General features: G+C 33.2%; 1 protein-coding gene across 1 annotated transcript in view; it reads right to left on the minus strand.

Moving 5' to 3' along the window:
• LOC118193388 (protein fem-1 homolog C-like) overlaps positions 1 to 16,076 on the minus strand; it is a 54,661-nt gene that overhangs the window by 15,793 nt on the left and 22,792 nt on the right. The window contains exons 2-3 of the mRNA XM_035364466.2: positions 10,660 to 10,809; positions 4,531 to 4,864 (exon numbers count right to left, since the gene is read on the minus strand). Of these exons, the coding sequence (XP_035220357.1) occupies positions 4,531 to 4,864; positions 10,660 to 10,809 (484 nt within the window). The remainder of the gene's footprint in view (positions 1 to 4,530; positions 4,865 to 10,659; positions 10,810 to 16,076) is intronic.

Raw genomic sequence — 16,076 nt, forward strand, 5'->3', positions numbered from 1 at the left:
TGTCATTTCTATCTTATTTGTTAGACGTAGAAAAGATGCCATTTGAAAGCTTCACTTTTCTTTGAGCGCTATTAGATGGGGTGGGGAAGAAATTCGACTCTCAAAAACCATTTCGGCAGTTCGGTATTTTAACATACAGGTTAGTGAAGGCTTTGGCTTTTAATTTGTAGCAAGCCCCTTATATACATAAGTTGAAGGGAAAACTTATTGAACTTTCAATTAATTTCTTTGTTGTATTTGGAAAACAACATCAATTTCTGAAGACAATACAGATCTGACAGCTGTTCCATTTTAAAAGTGTGATAAACAAAACAAAAATGAAAATTTAGTGACTGGTGCAGAAACAAGATAACATTTTTTAAATGCCTAGTTGAATGAAAGAAGTAAAATTAATTTTTAATTCAGTATAAGCCTATTCTGTAACTATGTTCACATATATACTAGATAAATGATCTGTTTTTAAAACATGCCGAGTTGCTGACATGAAATAAGAGAACTAAAGTTCAACTTCGTCCATTTATTTCATGAAGAAATTGAGAATTTTCTACGATTCAAGCTTATAATAAAAGAAGTTGCAAATTTGCTTACTGATATAGCATGCATAGAAACTACAAAATTAAAAGATATAGATACATTTAATACAAAGTATTGCCTTATCATACACCTCATTCAAATATATCCTATAAAAGAATTTTTTCCTGTTATCAAAAAGAAGCAGATTGTATTTCAACTGAAGTAGAAAAACTCTTAAGGCAGTTGTTATACAAAAAGTAAACTTTCAGGCAAATTATAAACTCTGTTATTGGGGGGGGGATGTGCAATTCATAACTTAACAACTGTTAGAAAGCATTAAGTTCTGAATCACAGAATTTGTGCTACTAGCAATGCAGAATGATCTATAATCCGGACCTCAAAGGCACAAACTTTTTTTTTGTATGCTTTACGCATGCGAGTTTAGCACAAAAAACGAAGCAACTTACACAACTTACATTGAAAGAAATGTTTAATAAAGTAAACAAATAAGTATTAAAGCTTTTTTTTTTTTGTAATTTTTGATACCCTTTAGATCATAACTGCTCTTTATTTCATAAATTACGGTTTCATATTTTTAATTGTATAATTTCTGCATGCCATCTTATCAGATTTAAATTGATGATCTATAATCTGGAAAAAAACCCTAATCCGGAGTCGCTGAAGTCCCGACGAGTCCGGATTATGGACTTTGTACTGTACATAGTCTTTACGATGAATTCTATGTGTATTTCTTGTCCATCTAAAATTAAAATAATTTCTTTTTATTTCCCTATAGAAATCAGAATCCATAAAGACAGACTCAGATTTTCTCTTCATAAGATTGCACGTGACTTAAAACATTCATTTCAAAAGCATACTAGTAAATTTTGTGATACTTCTGCTTAAGTTATAAAATGAAACTTTCTCATTAAATATGCATCCAAGTAACAGACAAAACCTTTAATTTTTTTATATTCAGAGATGTATTAAAAATATGGTTAACGATTCAAAATTAATTATTATGTTAATTAAAAAAATATGCACTATATGAATATGTTTAATGTTCTGAAAATGTTTGCATACTGAGTACTGAAAAGTTTTGCAATATTTTAGAGTCTATGCCCACACACATATATACACACTGCTGGCCATTAACACGTTGACTGCTGCGCACATTTTACGTGGTTTGCCCATGACGCCAACTTGACATTTTTATTATGCGATGTATATTATGTTAAATTATTTACAGAAGATAACGTGAGTTACATATAATCGTGCTTAATGCATTTTTTGTGGTGCGGGTCAGGCACTGTAGACCATTATTGCAATTTATAATTAAAATTTTTACAATTTATTATTCTCCAAACCATTATAGTAACAATGGTACTATTTAAATATTTATCAGTATCAATATTTACCCCAATTATGTATTTTACTATTGGTCTGGTCACCGGTGGCACCCACGCAGTAGCCAAGTTGAGTGCCAGTCACCGGTGACCTCCACGGCAGTCAATGTGTTAAAATTCCAACACCATGAAGGATAAAAAATTAAAAAAAATATTTACTGTACATAAACAGTATGGCATAAAGACAAAATGATTAAATTTGTAAGCAGTTTGGTGGTTTACAGGGATGCAAAATTAGTAGAAACATCTACCACCCCTGGCAGCCGAGGCAGACTTTGGCAACTCCTTCATGCTGCTTTAAGTCTATGCCACCCTTCATCAACCGCATTAGCTGCAGAGGGGTGGTGGGCCAGTCTCTCAGCAACCCGACCAGATGTTTTCTGTGGATGACAGATCTGGAGGCCGTGCAGGCCAGAAGAACAATCAAATACCCCGTGCATCAAAGAAGGTCAGAACACGATGTGCAAATCACGATTTGCATTATCTTGTTGGAAAATGACGTTGGCAAGCCTCGAATATAGAGCACAACCAATGAACGTAAGATGTCAGAAATGTACCGATCTGCATTCAAATTAGAGTCGGTCCGAACTAGAGATATGCATGTGGTGTACCCAATGGCTGACCAGATCAGGTGCAGGTCCCCTAGGCTGATATCAAGTACAAGGAGGGGAAGCCTCCAGGCACGTATACACCCATGAGAAGACTGCACGCAGAACCAGAACTTGTCTGAAAAGACGACATTGTGTCACTCCTAGAACCAACTTTGTTGTTCAGCGCACCACGGTCGCCATCTCTCTCTGCTGCATTGTCAAAGGATGCCGAAGTAATGGTTGCCATGCTGATAGTCCATGATACTACAAATGTTGACGCACTGTAAGAGCTGATACTCGGCGTACTGCAAACATGCCCATTTTCCTGACTAATTGTCTGCAATATGGTTGTATGGTTTTGCAGGGCTGACCTGACAATATGTCTGTCTTTTCGGGCATTAGTCATGGGAGGGCATCAAGACCCTGAATGCTGTTCAGTATTACCCCTAACTATCTATTAATTCTATATTCGCATCACAGTGGTTGGATGTCGACCAGTGCAACATCATAGAATGATAATCCACATTCTCAATAGGCAACGATCCTGCATCTATCGAATTCCAACACTTAGTGGTAAGCATTTCTTATTATTCAAGGCGTAACATTGCCCACCAGCGGCTGAGTGGTAAAGTCGCTAAACACTGGTGGTTTGGTCCGAGGTTCGAATCTCATGAATGGACTGGCTGCGTGGGTGTTTTCGTGGTTTTCCCCATGTGTAATGTGTATATGAGCCAGTTTCTCTTAGAAAGTCCTCCACAAAGGCATTCCTCCCTTTAGGCAGATAGCGCTAGTGTGCTTTGCCTAAATCTCAATAAACCAAAGCAAGGCATAACATGATATTCTCAGCAAAAATTGACCTTACAAAACACTTTCCGAATGAGAAATCCCCTACACAACTTTTCTTTTATGCAGTGCTTCAAATGTCATTTCTCCTTCCTGCGTTATCTAAATGCACAGAAATTCTAATCATTTGCATATACCAACCACTTCTTCCTTTCATTTGGTTTTGAAATTTGTCAGATCATTCCTTCCTGGTGTTGCAATTCTAAAGGAAAGCAGTACACATATACAGCTACATACATATACAAATACAAACAGAAACAAATTACTTAATCTGTTGTGTCAATGTTGTATTTTTTGTTGGTGTAAGAATTCTGGTGTACTTTTTTAGGGATGGGGAATATCATCAGGTGGATTCAAGTCTATGATAATAAAATTCTTATATTTTTATAATTTAGTTTTATTTTAATACTGTCTTTTAATTTTTAGTTTCCTCTTTTTACCTTTAATTTTCTGCTTATTTTGCTATTCTTAGCAATTTTCAATTCTAGATACTTCTGGATGTGCCCTGGGTTATCTGTTCAGGATAATCAAACAAGTCATTTAGCTCATACACCTTCGGAAAATAGATTACTGTAACTTATATAATAATTTGGATAGTCCTTGAAAAGACTTAATTTCTCTATTAACTTGACTATTAATCATTAAATCATAAATATTTTTAAAGTTAAAAGCAATGATAATTTGAATTCAGAGCAGTTCCTTTTTTATTCAAATTTATTCAGTTGCATGAAAAATCCTGGCTTGTTTTAAAACTGTAATATTTCTGTTTTCCTTAGGGTTAATTTTTTTTCTTTCAAAAGCACTTTTTTTTGGCTTTCTACCATTTTTAATTATTAAATAGGCCTATTTCCTTTTCATATGTCTTAGTAACTGTTTAAGCAGAAGATTCTTCTATTTTTAAATTGTTTACAAGATTATATATTAATTCTTATATTGCTGCTTTGTGCATATAGTACTTTCATATTTCTTTTTTTCACCTTTTTTTTTAAAAAAAATTATTATGTTAGTATTTTAGAATGACTGTATGCACACACACATATAGTATATATATATATATATATATATATATATATATATATATATATATATAAAGAAGCCATGTTGAAAAACTTGCGGATTTAAAGTACTACATAAATTTGATTTGTAAATTTAAACAGAAATGAAAACAAACAACAAACCTTTCACACTTTTCCTGTTTACATCTGCTCCACATTCCAGCAAATATTTTGAAATTTCATAATGACCTTTATAACAAGCAATCATAAGACATGTGTGACCATGCCTGTTTGCAATTTCAATATCTGCACCATGTTCTACAAGGTATTTTGCAATCTCAAAATGTCCATCAAAGCAAGCAGCTCGTAAAGGAGTGGAATTAGTTTTTGTAGTGCTATTGACTGATGCATTGAATTTTATAAGAGTTTTGACCACATTTAAATGTCCAGCAGCTGCTGCACACCACAGCGGTGGAGCACCTTCAATTGTTTCGCCGTCAAATGTCACAGAACCAACCTATTAAAAAAGTAAGCATACATTTAAATCTGAACAAACATTAACTTTGTTTTACATTTTTTTAAAAAAAAAGAGAGCATAATTCTGATTTCTTTGGGTAAGCAAAGCATTTAGCATTTAATACATAATACAATTTTTATAAATATTACAAAGAAATAATAGTACTTTCACTGTTATTTATTATTACTATATGTGTTTTAAAGAATTAAGAAAAGAGTCCTAATGCAAAGACACACACACACATAAAAAGAGTAAGAAGTATTGCACTTTATTTACCAATATTAATCAGGACAGCTCCAAAGTCTTTTTACAGTTGTCGAAGATCTACTATAAACACGCTGTTAACAATCAGCAACATAGCCTTCACACTGTCAGGCAACAACAGTGGAGAAAGCTTCCTGCAAAGCACTAGAGTACAGCTCTTGATTCAGCTTGGTCGTTCTCGGAACTCCATGTACTCTCGAGACTCACCACGCTACAACTCGCAATGTACTCGACGACACAGGAGCACAGCTCCCGACTCTTCGGTTCAGTTATTCCTGAAGCTCAACACGCTCTCTCGACGATGCACTAACCGCGATACACTGCGAGACACTTTCGGTGCACTCAACACTCGCTGCCCGGCTGTCAATGCGATCGACTCTGCAGGGATTGACTCGCTAGACGTGACACCAACTCGATACTAACTATCTTGCACTCTATGCGAGGCACACTCCCCTCTGACTGCGACCAGCAGGGTTTATATAGCTTTTGGGTTGTGTTCGAGAACATTCTAGGCTAAACCGGTAAGAATTCGTTCCAGAAGGTTCTGCATTCATTCATGGTATATTGCCAAATGTGGCAACCCTGCCTTCCCTTGCCATTTTGACAACCCTAAACCTGCTTTGCGGGAAAGCTTGTACATTTCGTTGCAATATCATAATCGGACTTTAAGCTGGCACCGGGCCAAGCATCGAAGTAAGCGCAGTAATTAGAAAAAGGACTGGAATGCAAGTAGCTGTAAATATAAGTGTGTATGCGAGTGATGAAATATTTTGTATGTATAATAAAAGTAGCATGTAGTTTAAAAGAGTGCATCTTGTTAAATAATTACCCACTAAAGGATACACGACAGTAATTAAATACATGTTTTCAAATCAGCAACATTTATAAAATAATAGCTTTAAATTTTAAATCCATAAGAGAATTAATCAACTTTTATATGATATATAACAGATACTTCCTTAACTATTTATATTATTTACATTCTCATATAAAATTATAGTAATCCTATATTTATAACATAAATGCTTGAGCAGAAAACACAAGGCCATTTTGGGGAAAAGGGACATGAAATGCATTTGTTAAAAAAAATTATTTCACTTTTAATGCAATGAATTAAACTGCCTAATTTGTTAGTAGATATGGAAGTTTGGTACAATTAGTTTTAATACAGTTAGAATATATCTTCAGGACAGTTCTCTGCAGAACACAAGATTAGAACCAAATTGTAAAAGTATTGTTTTAGCAGGAAATTAAAAAAATTACTAAAATCTACATGTATAACAAATTTTTTTAAGAGGAAAAATTAGTCTTGAAAAACAGACAACTGGCTAAATTGTGTTCTTAATGTTGACTTCAATCAACTATGTAAGCAAACTGAACTATGTTATGTAAGCGAACAATCTATGCATATTCGTTTACATAACACAAAAGCATTAAATATTCCAAATTATTTGGTAGTATTATTTTGAAAATTTTACATCACTGACAACAGAAAAAAAGGACTGCTGCTTAAATGACTAAGGCAGAGCATGTAAGGATTACCTATCTCAGCGAAATGATGCCTTTGTGGAGGATTTTCTAAGGAACTATTTGAATCAACCACTGGTACCCGAAAGGGCCTTATTTAATAAGCATTACAGATCCTACATAGGTAGGTCCTATGATCCGACGCATTGTGATGAAACTTGTATTGCAGTTTTCATGATTTAAAAGATTTTTCATACTTCATTTATGTAAATTTATTTTAAGTCAAAATACCAAATTACAGAGTAACAGAACACAGCACAAAAGTTTTAAATTTTCAAAGAAAATCAGATGATTCAGGTTATACATTACCACTCAGAGAAGTTTCAACAAGAACATAATTATGAATTCAAATCAGATATTTGTAGGATCAATTATAAGGCATATTTTTATAACCATTATTTTAATTTTGAAAAACTTTTCTATCATTTCTTGTTTCCATTTACAACTCCCTACAGTTTTTAGAATCGTGTTGAATGCAAATAAGTTAGAAGAAATGTTTAAGGAAGGTTTAGCTAACTTCAATAGAGAGTGCTAGGAGTCCTTAGTGGCGCCCAAACTAAAAGATGGATGATGATTCTTCACCACCAGGATTTGGCAATTGGGTCTCCTAATTCCCAGTCACCCTTTTAAAGGGGAAGTATAATTTTCTACCTCCTTTTCTGCATGCCTTCGTGGTATAACGGTTAGCAGACTCGGAGCGTATTCGAGAGGTCCAGGTTCGAGTCCCAGCAAGGGCACTGCATATTTTTCACGTCATCAGCATCAAAATAACCTAATAGACTCTACAATATGATAAGAGGTATGAACAACCGAAATGACTAATTTGTACATCTAACAGAATATGCTAATCTCAGCACTTTTTGTGTCTACCTTTAGAAGTAATGGATTATATACGGTGTGGCAAAGTTCCTGGAGGGTTGTCAGTGGGATGCCATTGTATGGAAATTCAGCGCTACAATATATCATTGGAAGTCGAAATTGCTGATGTATGGACTAAACTTCAAACAATCCTATCCCATTGATACATGGAAGACTTGGGAATTATTTGTGACATGTTGAAAGGCAGCTCCAGGATAGTTCCATTAGGAGTAGTAAGACTTTTGGTTAAAAGAAATTGCTGAGGTACCTTTGCCTCCAGATAAACAGACAGAGAGCTTTATGCAAAGGTTTGTCATTATACATTTAATGCCTGCACTATCAGAAAGGTGTATGAGCAGAACTGTACACGTTCTTGTAACACACACCATACATAAGGCTGACTGAGTTCAGAAATCACACGATGGTTTGATTTTGTAGGGCTTTGTAAAACAGTTTCAAGAATTTTTTCAATCGTTTTGGCTGCTGTTCCTCCTGGACTGGTTTTCGTTCACACGCAGCCTGTGTCCTGAAACTGCCTCACCCACCATTCAACGCTGTAATGGTGCGATGGTTCTTTACCAAATTTGTGTGAAAATGTCTTTGAATGACTATTGGCAATGTTTTGATGTATTCCAAAATAAAGAATGCTTTCTCCTGCATGGATGGTGCCATTTTGATTAACAGTGCCTCTAGCGGCAACTTCACACCTGGAAGATTTTTCGCTGTTGCCAAATAAAACTTAAATAATTACAGTTTCAGATTAATTTTTTGGCTTAATCAGTTACGAAATTTGTACATTGCTATTCTTTTTGTCCCATTTAATATGAAACACCCTGTATTTTCATAATATATAAATAAAATAAAGGTCTTATAAATCATCAGTTGGTAACAACATGGTGTAATATTTCTTACCATCCTTTTTTACAATGGATAAGATCATATTTTAACTAAAAATAATACAGTGGCTTTGAAACATTAAATTTTTTCCTCATTAGTGAAGTTCGATCTGATATCAAAATGGAAAATAACATAGAAATTCTATAAAAGTGAACAAATACAAGTTTTAATGATTGGGTTACTTACTTAATCAGCTTCATTTCAATTACTTAACACTTCATGTATGGTGATACCAATTAACGAATAAAAACTATCACCCAACATGTAATGTTCTTCAATCATTCAACTGAAAGAAGTCATTTCATAATTCCAAAGTTCAGTTACTATTTTTCAACCACTGAAATCACTTGATAGTGACAACGGTAATGAATCAATGTAAATTTAATACTTTTATTAGAGCTTGAGTATAATCATATTACAGCCAACCATTATACTTACAGCACATTTTAACGATTTTGAAATAATCACACTATATTAAATCAGTACTAAAAGGAGAAGCTATATGCATGTCCTTCAGACAATTTCCCATATACTCCCACTGTATGAATTAGGTTTTGTATACCAATTCATAAACAGTAGAAGTAAAATTACTATTTATACAACACCGACAAAAATTTCCTATTTCGAACAATTACAAAAAGTGTTCGTTTAACTAGTACTTACATCAGCTGTTGAAATGGATATAAAAAAATGATAATGATTTATTGTATCCTTTAATAAATTAATAACATTATTATGGATGTTACGCGGTTTCATCTAATCGCTAAAAATTATTTCTATCACTCAAATAAATTTATATGAATTTTAATTGGAGAGCATGGGAACAAAGTTGCAAACGTATGTATCAGGTTAATTGAAAGGTAATGAGGATTTTGGCTTGTTAAAATTTACTTACATAATAATCACGCTATGTATACTAAATGCAATCAAAATTTTTAAAGATCGCTATAATTATGACAAAGTATCCTTTTATTCAAAGCCATATGACTGAAATAACATTTCAGTTCATTCCTAGGTAAGTGGAATCAAATAATATACAATATATTCTCCATATTATATTTCATGAGCTGTTCTTGAATTGAGAGGCTGAAGAAACCAACGGAAAATACTTCCAGCATGCTTAGATGCTATGAATGAATGTCAATGTCAAGAGCAGTTTAAAAAGTTCCAAAGTATAAAATTAATCTTAAAAGTGAGTATAGAATTGGGCAACCAAAGAAGACAGAAGATGATGAATTGAAGATGTTAATCAAATCAATTCCAATTTATGACTAGAAAAGAAAAAATGAAGAAGCTGAATGGTATTTAGTCAACAGCAAAAGGCAGCTTGAAAGCACTTTTAAGCTAGAAACTCAACCCAAAACAGCTGGAAAACATCTGAAATTAGTTTAAAATTGTACTCTTCAAATTATAAGATATGAAATGGAGTCTTCTTAAGGCCTGTGATTGGAGAAGCAAAAAACAATTCTTCTGGCTAACGTTACTAAAAAAAAAAAAAAAAAAAAAAAAAAAAAAAAAAAAAAAAAAAAAAAAAAAGACAATGGCTGAACCCAACACAGAAAACAGTTTCCCTGAAAACAATGACTGCATTCAAAGAAAGTTTTTGTCCTGCATGTGGAAGACATGGTTTTATTTGAACAGTTAAAATAACCAAATCTTTAATGTAACATAATGTAGTCTTCTGTTAAACTACTTGGAAATGCTTTACCACCTAGTAATCTGCACTGAGCAACAGACCTAATGCAATTTTCAGGAGGATAATACTACATCACTTAATGCACGACAGCTTAGGAATTCTTACTTATCTGCTTACGGGTACAGATATCGTTCACTCAGATTATTTCTGTTTAAGTCATTGCAAGATTTTTTTGGTGGCAAAAATTTCAATAATATACATAAGAGGTCAAAAGTGGTATAAGTTAACATATTGTAGCAGAATTCTTCAAACAGGATACTGAAAAGTTGCCTGTGAGATGAACAGAAGCCAAAGACAATGAACCTGTATCAATAATTAAATTTATACCCTAAAACTTTTTTTTTTTTCATTTGAAATTACCTGTCTCAATTCTGCATTACTTTCTAATCAACCTGATATAGTCTGCTACTCATGAAAAAAACTCATCATTTCACAAACAGCATCAGTTCGTTAGAGAGAAAATGCTTAATTACCTTTTACTTTTCAAGATCAGTTAAAATTTTTAAAATTTGTTACTAATAATAATCTCAGAATATGTAAAAAAATATATTACCTGTTCAATATCTGCATTACACTTTTCCAAAAGATATACAGCTACATCTAAATGGCCATTTCGACATGCCATAACTAATGGTGTTGCACCATTCGTACGTGAAGAAACTAATGCTGCAATTTCTTCTTTGGTTTTGTTATCTAAGAAAACCTGGAGGAAAAAAAAAAAAAAAAAGTGACTTCCATGATCAACATTTCAACTTTAAAAGCCTGTACGAAGAATACAGTAAGTGTAGAGCAATTGTTCCCAAACTTTTTTGACCCATGGACCTCTTTTTATAGTCAAAACTTGCCCATGGACACCTAAGTGAAAAGCTACATAAATGCATAGTATAAAAATTACAAATTTATAAAAACATTTTGTTGCAGAAGTATCTATTGAAATTATAACTTTTCTTTACAATAAAATAAAAAAATATTAATGACTTGGAAGAATTTGATTTGATGTTATGAGTGTATTTATTGTTCGGCTCAATATTCAAGTAGCAACCACAAATCCCCACAAGCATTAATTTCTAGTCTTTTTTTTTTTTTGTGATGAGGTTCATAACGACATTGAATTCACGTTCTACCAAACAGGCAGACAGGAAAACAGTCAACAGCTTCTGTACAATAACCCATAATGTAGAATACGAAATTGGAATCTGTTTTTGTAACCATAATTTATGGTACCCTTGCTTAAACATTGGTTCAAACATTTTCTCATCAGTGGATATTTCAATAAGCTGCTCCTGTATTAGTATGGATTCATCTATCTGTGTTTGGGATCTGAGTTTGTCCACGCGCAAAAGGGTTCAACACCTAGTCGGGTATAGTCAAAAACATTCATATAGAACAAAAACATCCTATTACAGAACATTCCCCTCTTCCCAAGTCTTGTTTATACAGAAAAAGTTTTAACGTTAACTAACGTTAAAGGATTACTATATTGTTCGTACTATAACTAATCCCTTAATGTTAGTTAATCCCTTAAAGGATTACTATATTGAAAAATGTGATATATACTTTTTTATAACAGAGATCAATTTTATTCAAATATACTTATGTTACAAAAGTACACATCTGCATAACGATACAAAAAAATGCAACTATGCCAAAACTTCCAACAATAAAAAACTTCTTTTTGTCTAACACTGGAAAAATTTGTTTATACACTTCGTATCAGCATCACATAGAACTAAATTGTTGATTAGATGCACGATGTACGACTCTTTTATAGTTTATATTTATATAGTGGACAAGTTAGTAGAATGTAGCTGCATTATTGCGTTCCTGTATAAACCTGTTTTCGGCCATCTGTCTCGCACTGTACCATGCTTGTTGTTAACTTATGTAACTGGCAACATATAGAACTATTAAATCATAGGAGTGTGTCAGTGGATTTTCTATATTTTCATTTTTGAGGGATTACCTTTTTTTATTATTATTTTGTTGTTACCTTGTTAATAGAAACCAAACGATTAAATTTATTGAAATAAATTGAACAATAACTAAGTTTTAGTAATAACATTATAACAAGTTATACACACCACTGTTATTACACAGCACAAATCAGTGGAAATAAGTTTTTGTCAATGTTCATTCTCAAAAGGTATTACATAACGCTCAGTACTTAAATAACACACTGTTTTTTAAACATTCACCTATATTTATATTTTACTCAGGATGTAAAAGTTGATACTATTTTATTTATTGTTGTTTCTTTAAATTTTGATGATAATAATAAAAATGGATCATACTTTTATTATTTTATATTAAACCTTGTACAGACCCCTTGACATTGTTCAGGGACCCTCAAATCAATTTTAATTTCCCACGGACCTCCTGAATGATACAAGGGACCACTTTGGGAACTACTGTTGTAAAGCATACGTGTAGAGCAAATCCACAATGCGATACAAATATTGTAAAAAGCATCCTGCAAATCATAGGTGATCTGCTGCATGAGATAGAAAGCAGTAGCCTCTTTCATGTCGCTGAACAGCAGCAGGACTTCAAAAATGACAAGTTCCTTGCAGAACTCAAACGAGCTTAGGTCTTGCTTACATTTTTGTACAAAATCTATTACTCTCTTTTTTATTGTTTTCTTTCTTTCTTTCTTTTTTTTTTTTTTAAATTCTTATTAAATTTTTCATCACACGTTTAAACTCTTCACAAATTATACTTAAAATTTATGCACATTAATATCTGTATATTGTTTCTAATTAAAAGTAAATTAATTTTTTCATTTCTTTTCACTTTTATTTTACAAAATTTTTATATTTTCTTCTCCAAATTTTTTCCTTCTTACTTAAAAAAAAAAAAAAAAAAAAAAAAAAAAAAAAATTTTTTAACATTTCACTTTTTTAACTTACACAAAGGTAATATTTATTTCCGGAAGTTTAATTCCCCCCCTTTTTTAAAAAGTTGTTTTTTCATTTTTTACTTTATTTATTTTCAGATTTTTATACTCCTAAAATTTTTTTCTCACATTTTTATTTTGCACTTAACTCCCTTGTTTAAAATACTTATTGATGTTGCATTTGCATTTCTCCAAAAAGTAACTTATATTTTTCCATCTACAAAATTTAAACTGGAATTTACATGCATATCATTATCTCCTTGTTCCCTTAAAAGGATCCTTAGTATTTAATTAAAAATTTTCTTAAAAGACGTTTTCAAACCTGGCCTTAAAATGACTAATGTTGCAAAAAAATTAGACAACATTCCAAATACAATCCAGCACCACACTTGAATTTGCTGCCTGAGACAGAGACTCCAGCTTGACCACTCTTAGATATGGATGGGTATGCGCTAGTGTTTCAGAACTTCAGATATTAGATCATCCTGGATTTTGGACTTTATACTGAATATTCTGCATCTAGTACTGTTTTGCAGATTTCATGAAATTTTGAAATGTGTCAGAAAATTTGCTACTAGTGATAAAAAAATATTTTTTCTGATTGGCTTTAAAATATTAGCAGCTACAGGTTTGTGAAGTTGGAGTAATTGATGATAACACTTGATGAAGAGTATTACACAGGACAGTTCCGAAGAAACATTTACAGTTGTCAAAAAACTATGATTAATACGCTGAATCAATCAGCAACACAGCCTTCACGATATCAGGCTATAATGATGAAGACAGCTTCATGGCAAAGCACAGCCCTCAAATTAATCGATCGTTCCTCAAGCTAATCTTTGAACTCAACATACTCTGTATACAGGCAAGGTATTTATAGCTTTGAGAACATTCTTGAGAAAAACTGTCAAGAATGCATTCTAGAATGTTCTCGCTCCGTCTATGGCATATCGCTAATCTTGTCACCAAATGTCGCCCAATGGCGATTTCGTGCCAAATCTGGCAACCCTGCCACTTTCTGGCAAAGCTAACTCCGCTTTGCGAGGAAGCTATCTTAACAAAGCTGGGCATTTTAAAACACTATAAATCAGTAAATTCATATTTATATTGTTACAAAATGCCCAGCTGTGGTAAGATAGCTTACCATAAAGCTGGGTTAAGGTTGCCAGATTTGGTGCAAAATTTCCTCTTTGGAGACAAACTTGGCAATATTCCACAGACAAAGCGGGAACATTCTGGAATGCATTCTTGGTGGTTTTCCTCAGGAATATTCTCGAAGGTGGATAAAGCTACATATACCCTGCTTGTATGCAGAGTAGGAGTATGATGAGTTCAGAGCAATTGATTAATTTGAGATCTGTAGTTTAGTGCTTTGCTGTGAAGCTGTTTTCACCATTATAGCCTGATAGTCCGAAGGCTGTGGCTGCTAAGTGCTTCAGCATGTTTGTCATAGTTTTTTGACAACTGTAACATGTCTTTGGAACTGTCCTGTGTAATACTGATGAATAAATTGTGTTTTGATTCTTCATCAAGTGTTGTTATCAATCACTCTAAATCCATGTACCCATAAAATGCAACAACTGACATCAGAAGTGGGTTTATTAGTGAATGCCAATGACCCACATGCAGGAGAAAGCCATGACGGAGGATATGAAGGCTTTGATTGACTTAACAGCAACTGTAAAAGCCAGACAGGAAAAGATGAAGGCTGAGATCAAGGAGGGACAAGAAAAATTAGTGAGCAAAATGAAATCGTTGCAAGAAGAAATAGAAGCTGGACAGGGAAAGCTGCAAGAGCAACTCCAACAAATGGAAGTGCAGCAATATAAGATTAGAAGCAACATGTAAAGTTTAGAGAGAAAACTAGAGTCTAAATTGAAGATGAGGAATTGACAGTAGTGACACCTGAAGAATCAAAGGATGAAGAAATGAAGGAAGTAGCTGGTGAAATGTCTCAGAAAGACGAAGAAATGAAGGAAAAAACATCTAATGTGATTAAAGAAAAAAGAACATAAAGATGTAGAAAGGATAGGAAAAAAGCTTTTATTCTTAAGTGCTTGAAGTTAAAACAGGAGGTGGTGAAAATGTGACTGTTAAGTCAGTAGAAACCGATAGTGAAGTTATGAAGTTGCATTTAGCAAGGTCTTGAACATTCTGAACATCATGTGATGCAGAGATGGGAGAAGTGGATGTACAGCTTAAGCAGAGTGTTCCAGTATTGCAGGAAGAGCGAGAACATTTTAGAACACATTCTTGGCAGTTTTGCTCAGAAACATTCTTGAAGATAGAATAAAGCTATATGTACACCCTGCCTGTATGCAGAGTAGGTGTATGTCGAGTTCAGTAATAGTGTCTTGAGTTCAGAGATCAAGTCGAGAGTGATCGACAGATTTGGAAGCTGTACTTTAGTGCTTTGCCTTTGCTGTACTTTTCGGGAGCTGCACCTGTCTTCACCGTTACAAATCCCAAATTCCAGTTTCTAGGCAGCAAGGAGACTGCATTTTATTTCTCAAGTCAAACTGTCACTTCTTGGTTATTACAGGTATAATCAACGCTTTCTTTTCTTCTTTTGTCAGCCTATAATGACCAACCCCCTTTTTTATTCAGAAAGAAAAATTTTTAAATTCATTTTGGAAACTTTTGCATGAATTTTAAAGCTTAAATTAGATTTAAATCTCCGGGTTTAAATTCATATATACAAATAAAATCTCTTTCCTTTCACAATTAAAACAAAATTAACTGAGCTACTAGCACAAAGTAACATAATGGTACACATTTTTCAGCCAGAAATATAAAATCGGTTTTATTACAGCTACTACATTTTCTAAGTTACAAATATCGTTAATTTTATTATTTTGTGATGGGAATTATTATCTTCATTACTCTTTAGAAAAAGAACAGTAATAGCAAAATAGAAATCTGTTGATTATAAAAAAAGACTGATGCATTTTTTTTACACAAGAAACTATAAATTTTTATAAACCTTCACAATATTAATACAGTCAAAAGTCGTTAATCCGGACTCGTCGGGACTTCGGCAATTCCGGATTATTGATTTTTCCAGATTGTAGATCATC

The sequence above is a fragment of the Stegodyphus dumicola genome, chromosome X1 (genome assembly GCF_044657685.1).
Source record: "Stegodyphus dumicola isolate Sdum_Otavi_A_Nest chromosome X1, ASM4465768v1".
NCBI classification, from domain to species: domain Eukaryota; kingdom Metazoa; phylum Arthropoda; class Arachnida; order Araneae; family Eresidae; genus Stegodyphus; species Stegodyphus dumicola.